Source organism: Kryptolebias marmoratus, linkage group LG4, assembly GCF_001649575.2.
Source record: "Kryptolebias marmoratus isolate JLee-2015 linkage group LG4, ASM164957v2, whole genome shotgun sequence".
Taxonomy (NCBI): domain Eukaryota; kingdom Metazoa; phylum Chordata; class Actinopteri; order Cyprinodontiformes; family Rivulidae; genus Kryptolebias; species Kryptolebias marmoratus.
Genome location: NC_051433.1, coordinates 10,606,420 through 10,615,176, shown reverse-complemented (window position 1 = coordinate 10,615,176; position 8,757 = coordinate 10,606,420). Strand labels below are relative to the sequence as shown.

Here is an 8,757-nt window from a genome sequence, read left to right as displayed (position 1 = left end):
ATGTAAGAGAAATAAATAATTCCAAGGGTAATATCACTAAAGAGAGCGTTCCTTTCTCAAAGTAACTGCCATGTGGGACAAATTATAAAAATGATACTCTGATGTCCCGTTCTCCTGAAGGTAGCATGGAGCTGCGTTAAAAAGAAACACCATCGATACAGCTGCAGTTCTGTAACGGTTTGAATATTTTAGGCCACAATATTTTTGCAAGTAGTTCAAAGTTTAAACTGATATTGTTGTGAATCTTTTGTATAAACTTTACCTTTAAGCAAGAATATCAACGCCCCCCTTTTGAAAATATTGCTGCCAGCGCCCCCAGTCATCCTCTCAACGCCCCCCGTTGAGAAACGCTACTCTACACTGATCTTACATTGAAAAGTATCAAAGATATTAAGTGTTTCCAGTCTTGTTTGCTCTCGCCAGACACGTTTGAACACATTTTATTACATGGTGTTGGAGTTCACTTACATCAGTGGTGTCCAATCCTGGTCCTGGAGGGCTGCTATCCTGCAGGTTTTAGATGTTTCTCTGCTCCAACACACCTGATTTGAATGACTGAGTGATTAGCAGGCTTCTGCAGAACTTTAAGACCTGCTGAAGAGCAGAGAAACGACTAAAACCTGCAGGATAGCGGCCCTCTAGGACCAGGATTTGACACCACTGACTTACATAAACTGAGATTCCTTTTCTTGGTTCTGTGAAGAGTCATCCCAGCCGGTATCATGAGAAAAATATGGATTTGCTTCAGTTTTAAAACAAAACCACTCCAGCCCTACGGCAGCACTTTAAATGGAAACCACGACAAAGATGGGGTCTGATTTTTACAGTAATTTATTGTACATTAAAACATTTCCTACAATCCTCCAGCACACTAGAGGGTTTTTACACAATGACAGGTACGCAGAGGCCGCCATCAAAAGACACAATCATCATTATAATCATCAAGTCATAGTAATGATCAGAATTATCTGATTTTACCGTTTTTTTTAAACCATTAGCATCACCAGTAACCCAACGCCAAATAATATTCACACTGAATGAAGCCGACCCACAATGAGGTCCGCGACTCGGCAAACTGGGGTCGAATTCTGGTTTAACCTGCAGGAAGCAGCAGCTGGTGGAGGTCCACTTTGTTGGGAAAACTCGGACGAGGACCGAACAAAAACAGAAAACGAGATCACGGAATAAACCCACAAGCGGTCGTGCGTGGGTACACGTCTTTTAAGGAAATTGTGCCTCTCAGTGACATAATTCAGAGAACCTCCCGGGCTCCAGCGGGTCTGCGCACGTTAAAACAGATGCCGAGAGGAAACCCTGCAGGTTCCTCACAATCCGACCACAGTTTGCTTCCTACTGCACGTACGGGAATCACTTCCTGTGAAAGAAAAAGGGCACTGCCCCAGTTTTCGTATAATACATCATTGAACAACACACACACACATAAACGCAAAAGAAACGAAGAGGAAGGTTGCTGCTTTTGTTTGTTCATTACTGGATTTTTTCCAAAGAGCATCTTGTCGATCGCTACCTGATCTTAAAGGATTGTGCAATTAACACTTTTGGCCACTGCGTGTTCAGAGGACAAAAATCAACCAAAGCTGAGCCAACACACACACACACACACACACACCCCTCAGTATTCTGGCTGGGCTGAGTGACTCCAGGCTCTCACAGCACATTTCTGTGTAACTTATGATAAACAAGAGCACTTGAGGCACGTAGGGCAGAAACATAAACATGACTGAGCCTCGGGAGGAATCATCGGTGATTTTTATCATCATGCAACACAGCAGCAGACTTAGGAATGCAGACGCCAAAATGCTCGAGTTTACCCACTCATTTCCATTTTATCAGATAATTGCCATTTCTCCAGTAACATTCAGTTTCATCTTACTTAATAAAAGACGTGACCTAAATAAAAGCAGCTGAGTCTCATATAGTCTTAAGTCTTTAGTGGTTTCCCCATCTGAGACAATATGCTTTTAAAAATCCAACATCTCATATATTTCCTCTGATGGTATGATTTAATATTAATTGGGTAATGTGACAAAATGGAAATAAAAACGCGACCGGAAGCAGTGATGCGTTTCGCTCGAACAGCGAAGAAAACAAGTGAAGTGCGAGCCAACTTTAGGATAAAAAGGTAGATTTTTGGGGGAGTAAATATCAGAAACATAAAACTTGCACCAGCAGGACAAGAGACATACTCCTATTCATCTTTGATCTTTTATATACAAACATCAAACAGTCCTTGCTCTGATATTAGCAGCATATTTCTGCACCGCCTCATCCCCACTCCCTAAAAACGATTGCTTATTCAGCATGAGATGGCTGAGCCACACGAACATGAGCTTTACTCACAGTAATAAAAACTGGATGGGAGAAACTTGAACAAAAAGCTGGTGGTTGCTTTTTCTTTTTCTTTCGTTTTTTTTTTTTTTTGTTAGGGCTCAGGAAAGCCAAAAATGCAAGTATTGATTTATAAACCACGAGATGTTATCCGATTAGAAATGATCAGAGTGAATTTTTTTTGGCTGACCAGAACCCCCAAATGGCTGTGCTGTCAATCACTTTCCACGAACACGACAAGGACAAGACTACAGCCGAGAAAGAGGAAGGGATTGTTTTTCATCTTGCTCCAGTTTTTTTGTCACATCTGACAAGCCTGGAGCTTGATAGGGAGCAGGATGCCTGGATGTGTGCAAGGTGGGCTGGAGACGGGTACTTTTAAAAGGAAAGGGTTTCTTTCTTTTTTCCCCCCCGTTTGTTGATTTTGTCAGTTTTTCTCTCATTGCTGCCACAGACCTTAGAGAAGCCCAGGGGTCCCCTCTGTCCCCATTTAGTGCCATTTTTTTAAAATGAAAAAGATTGCAGAATGAAGCTCAAGTGCAAACCATAACTTTTAAGACAAGGTTCAAAAGCAACATCAACCATGACTCCTAATAACATGGACCTGAAGGAAAGAAACATTTAAAACACCTCATTACCCAATTTTTAAACACATATTGTCCTATAGATTCACCTGTGGTGGATCCATCCGATTTGGTCATTTAGCAGCCGCGGCGTGTCGCTCTTAAAGACGGACCGTGTTGATGCGCAGGGGCTGCACATTCTTGCCGTTTGCGTGACTCTGGCCGGGGCTGAAGTAAGGGAAGACCTTGGTGGAGAATTTCTCTCGGTACGTATAGAGCCAGGACATGTCGTCTGCGTTATAGAAGATGAGCAGGCCTTTCGGGTAGTCCAGGAACACGCCCACCTTCTCTAGCTTGCTCTTGACGTTGAGGCGGGTCCAGGGCTCGGTGCAGGCGCTGTACTGGTTGCCGTCGTGCATGACGATGCAGTAGAAGCCGCGGCTCGGCTGGATCTGGATGCTGCCCTTGCGGCTCACCGTCTCGTTGGCCACGCCAATCATCCACTGCGTCTTTTCGGACACCATCACCTCCCAGTAGTGAACGCCGGACACGAAGCCCTCCGCCCCCAGGACGGACACCTCCACGTCGAAGCGCCGAGGGGAGTCCTGCAGAGGCTGTGGGTGGAGGTTCCCGTAGGCCACGATGGTGCAGTCGTCTGAGAGGATCAGTCTTTGGTGAGCTGTGATGGGGTCAAGGGTCAATGCTGCTGGCACTGAAAATGAGAGGCGGACAGAGGAAGAGTCAGCACTCAGCGCTTCATCAATTTATCACACACGGGTGACTTTGTTTTAATTAAAACCAGCAGATCCAAAGAATTAGGAGGAAAAAAAGAATGTTATGACTCAGCTAAGAGCAGCAGGATTATCTTAAGACCTCGTCTCCTGTGTTTTCTGTCAAACTGTTGTGTCAACAAATTACTGCTGAGGCAGCTAAAAATACATCCAAGCTCACTTATTTTACAAAACAGGTGAGATCAACACATGAACTATTGATTTCATATCATTTAAATAAAAGTTTCTCTCTTCTTTTTGTTATTTTTATCAATTAAAAACTAAAAACTTAAACTGTTGTATGAACTGAATCATGCATTATTTAAAATCTGTTTCACCATTATGCATAAACAACAGGTCTCCAAAGTAAAGTGTTCTCCTGAGTTCTATAAGTTAGTGCCGTTTCAGCAGATCCAAGCCACTCCAGGAGCGTAAACAACACAGTGAAGCAATAATTACAGAGACGGGAGGAGCAGCTTTGGCTCACAGGTCTGTAGGAGGCCTGCGTTTATGTGCCGTTATGGCTTTTGAGGGAGGATTTGTACCCAAACCTGCTGCAAGTGTTCAGCTTTTTTGGAGAAAACAATCAGCATTGGGGACTGGTTTATTTTGTTTCCTTTGACATGGAACAGAATCAAGAAAAAAAAAAAAAGTGGTAAAATGTTGTTTTTTTTTCCTGCATTTGCTTCAGCAGGAATGGATGAAGGTGAAATGTCTGGCAACCTTCCAGCTGACGGGACGACACAATGACAACTCAAGTGTTTGTTACAATCAAGTCATTAAATATTCACACAGAGTTCCTGTTGGGGGCCAAAATGAAGACGCACACGAGCATAAACACACAAAGGAGAATCGGTCTTTCCTGCCAAACACGAGAGGGTTTAAAAAAAAAAGGAAAACTCCTGTATTTGGATGTTATTTCCAGTAACTGAACAGAAACGACTGTACGGAGGCTGAGGGATGATGGGAGAAATGTTTTACACCGTCTCTGGTTACTGCAGCTGATGGATTGTAACCAATTGTTTCGTTTGGCAGGCTGCCTGTCCTCTTCCTCATCTGACAACAATTTGAAATTAAAGAATTGATTACTGGAGTTTTTTTTATTTATTTTTTTAATCCTCAGATTGCTTGTTTAAATGATCTCTTGTTAGCTTCTCTCAGGACCTTCAAACGCTGAAGGACACCCCTACCATCCAGGCCTGAACGCAGATTTTCATCTGTGAAGAAGCCCAGAAGCGTTTGAGGCTCAGTTCTTCCGCTCATATTTATGAGCCTAACATTCAGCAACACACACACACACACACACACAGATAAGCGTTTAGTTTAACAACTTGTAACACCGTATTTTTTAATTTCCTCTCAAAAGCTCGGCGGTATGATGCCACTCTGCAGTCAATATAAATATTTAAATAGAACTTTTAAGTAGCAATTTGCATAACAAAATTAAAAAGTGTGTGAGAAATAACTTAGATAAAATAATCAAAGCGATCTGGGCTCATAAGTGTGCAAACTTCTAAATTAACGCTGTTGAAAAACACCTCTTGATTTTATTTCAGCACTCAGTCTTTTGGGATAAGAGTCTATTAGTCGGAAACATGTTGACTACGCCGCTCTTCTCTGCAAAATTATTCTAAATCACTCAGACTGAAAGAGCATCTCTCCTCTGTGACTCCTCTTCACACCATCCTGAATGTTTTTTTGTTTTTTTCAAGTGGGAACAGGTCTGAGCCCTTCAGAGAGCTGATCTGCAGCTGAACCTTTTCCATTCTGGATTTGGATGAAGGCGTTGGCCTGTTGTTGAGCTAAGAAGCCAAATGTGTCTTCATCTCTAAATTCTGAGCAGATCATCACACGTTATGATTCTAGGGGAGGTTTTTCCATTGCGGTAAAAGTCAAAACATCTCCAAAATTACAAATAAAGCAAATGTCTTGTCAGAAACATGCTCTTGATCCTAATTAAAGAAACATGGTAGCTTTAGATCAACAGTAGTCTCATATTTAACCAGGGAAAAGATAGATCTACTTATTTAACTCCAAGCAAGAGGAACAATAACCATGTCTTTCAGTTGACATAAAAAAACGTGGGACCAAGCACACAGCCCACATGTATGAGTTGTTGTATCTGCATTTGAGGAATGCTCACTTACCTGGTGAAATGTCCTGGAAGAGTGATTTCCATATTGTGTACTGTAAGGGCCCCATGTATTTGGATGTGGGGAAATCCTCGTACGTCAGATTGGTCTCATGTATTTTCCCTTTAACCCTGGGTCAGAAAAAACAAACAAACAGATCAATAATGCACCGTAAACCTGCTTGAGTCATTCTTTTTTTTTTTTTTTTTTTTTTAACCAAACACTGACTTTCCCAGGTTTGCTCATTTAAAATGTTCCATTATTGTCGTTACACAGGCTGCAAACTACTTTGTGAATTTTGAACCACACGGATGAAAAGGTCAAACACCATTTTTCAATTTAGTCCAAGTAATGAGTCAAACATTAAGTTAAAAACCCCTCTTCTTCAAGTTATTTAGTGCTCATCATCATCATCAGGCCTGCTGAAGAACAAATGTGATTTTAAAACCAAAAGTACATTTTTATGTTTTTTATATCTCAATTTTGGGACATCCTTTAACAGGCCTCAGGTACATTAGGTGTTCTAAGAATAATCAATAGAAACTATGATCCAAGGAAGGCTCGGCTGAGGCTGATCAGGCCCGGGTGTGTGTCCCTAAACCATCTGGGTTTGTTGAAAGGTAGATTAGGATTAAAAAAAAAAAAAAAAAAAAGCTGGTTTGAGTTTGGCTCTCAAGTCTGTTCCACCGATCGACACACACCGAGGCCTTGATCAAATACTCCATCTGTTTGTCAAGTATCAGCACAAGCTTAAAAAAACAAGTCGTACAAGTTTGTCATAGCAGTCACGTTTGCCATAACAATAACGCTCATAATTCTTGGGCTGAGCAAAGGAGATGGAATCTGGATCGACTCCCCGCTCCAAACACTTCCAGTTGGAGAGCGTCTTTTCTTCAACGGGGTGGAACTTCTCAGGAAAAGTTAGAGAATATTACGAAAGAGCTGATTACTCATGTGATCTGAAGGTCCAAGTCTGTATTCCTCCCTTTAGACTGGATTCATTTCCCACACTTGAAGCTTTGTATTCATGTATTGTGTGTTTAATAACTTTAACCTTATGAAATATATTGTTAATATTCTTTTCAACTAAACCAGGGTCCCTCCTGTATTAAACAAAGCACCATAACTTCGCACATCAGCACAGGCTATTAAGGATATTGTTCCACTGAAGCAGTATTTTAAAAAAGGTACTGCATTGTAATAATTAATATGGAGAATGAAAAACGTGCTTACTTGTGCAGTTCTTGACAGTTTTTAAATTAGACAGAAAAAAAAAACTAACTTGCAATCACACAACCTAGTTTTGATATGTCAAATAATTTAATTGATTTAAGCCTGATTAATTACATAATTTCCTAAATTTAAGTATACTTTGAATCTTTTCTGTTTCGCTAATGTTCAACTTTAATCCACTTTGAAATATTAAACTGTCCAATCAAATTGTCCTCACGGCCACCTCCCTGATTAGACATTACAGCTGGTTTATTTCAGGCCTAAAGCTCCATCTGTTCAGGGATTAGTTCATGCTGTTGCTCAAATCTCTACTTTCTCCAAAATGTCAGCAGCCTCAGCCCCCTTTGAACATACGTTTTGAACGTTGAAAAGGTATCATATCAGTTTTAATGCCATAGATTGTCAGTAAACCAAATCCTTCTTGGACATCTCTCCACAGAGCCGGTCACATACCTCTCCGAAGTTACAGCCACGCCCTCCAGGAAGTCGTGGCGGCCTGTTTCGTTGAGGCGCTCCTGCAGGATCTGGATGCCCTCCTTGACGTCGCGCAGCTGCTGACTGTAGCTCTGGATCTTGTGCTCGATGTCGGACAGCTTGCGGGCCGTGTCCATCTCCAGCTCCTCCAGCATGCTCTTCTGACGCTCGCGGAGGAAGCGATGAAGCCGCTCGAACGCGTCGCCGATGGTCGCACGCAGACTCTTGGCTGAGGACTGCAAAGAAGACGCAAATGATGGCTCTTCGGGAAAACAAACCTGAGTAAATACTATTCAAAAAGACTCTGATGCAGACTTCCTGACTGCAGTTAGGTGAGTTTGTTGTGCACTTCAGTCGCAAAAGCTCAACTCTTAGAGTTCAATAATTCAAGAGCCTGTACAGTACTCTAAACTGTGTTAATATTACATTAACAGCAGATATTGATTTTAAGAGGCTTCAGTGAGCAGCGCGTAAACAAGCGTTTGCTCATTTTCAATCACGAAAATAGAGTATTTTAAACTACTGTATCGAGGAGAGGCAAGAAAACACCAACAGAAATAACAGAAATGACCACCGCAAAGAGTCGCAGAGGGCAACTTGAGTGGGAGGAGCAGTGGGCAGACGGAGGCGCTGAAACCATTAAAGAGTGAACCGAGCCGTTTCCAGAAAAATCTAAAGAGTTGAAGACTGTGATTCACAGCTCGAGAGGAAAACAGGTAACAGGACATCAAACAGAATAGATCATTAAAATGTTCAGAGGATTGAGAAGACAGAATAAAGAGAAGATGTGTGACAAGTCGAGTCATTTATATATATATTTTTAAAAGGTTTTCTTTACATTGTTTGCTGAGAAATTCAAAAGATGTCGTCTCACCAACAAGCAGCACCTTGAAACGAGGACAGTCTTGGTACAGCAAACATTTAAGATGAATATCCTGACTCCGTCTTTAAAGTGGCTGCATTTAAGAGCTGTGATTCACACTTTAATTCTTCTCCCCAGAAAATTCAATCACTCTCCAACAAACCGCAGCCACGTTCCCGCCGTTCATCGCAGTTCAAAGACGGGCGTTCTCACTCTTCCTGCGGGAACCTATTTGTGACCACAATTTCTCTGCAAAACCCGAGCTCCGTGGCACGAAGGTGGGGATGCAACAGAATCCCGCCTAGTAAAGAGCTGAAGACTGCTGGTGTGAAATAGGAGGACGACCGAGCAGACAAGCCATCAGTCACACTGAC

At 42.0% G+C, this 8,757-nt stretch overlaps 1 protein-coding gene across 1 annotated transcript in view; it reads right to left on the bottom strand.

The window, feature by feature from the left end:
• Positions 1-815: 815 nt before the first annotated feature.
• The window catches only part of trim62.1 (tripartite motif containing 62, tandem duplicate 1), a 29,558-nt gene continuing 21,616 nt past the window's right edge, over positions 816-8,757 (bottom strand). The window contains exons 4-6 of the mRNA XM_017408530.2: positions 7,501-7,757; positions 5,830-5,945; positions 816-3,624 (exon numbers count right to left, since the gene is read on the bottom strand). Coding sequence (XP_017264019.1) covers positions 3,074-3,624; positions 5,830-5,945; positions 7,501-7,757 — 924 coding nt within the window. The 3' untranslated portion in view covers positions 816-3,073. The remainder of the gene's footprint in view (positions 3,625-5,829; positions 5,946-7,500; positions 7,758-8,757) is intronic.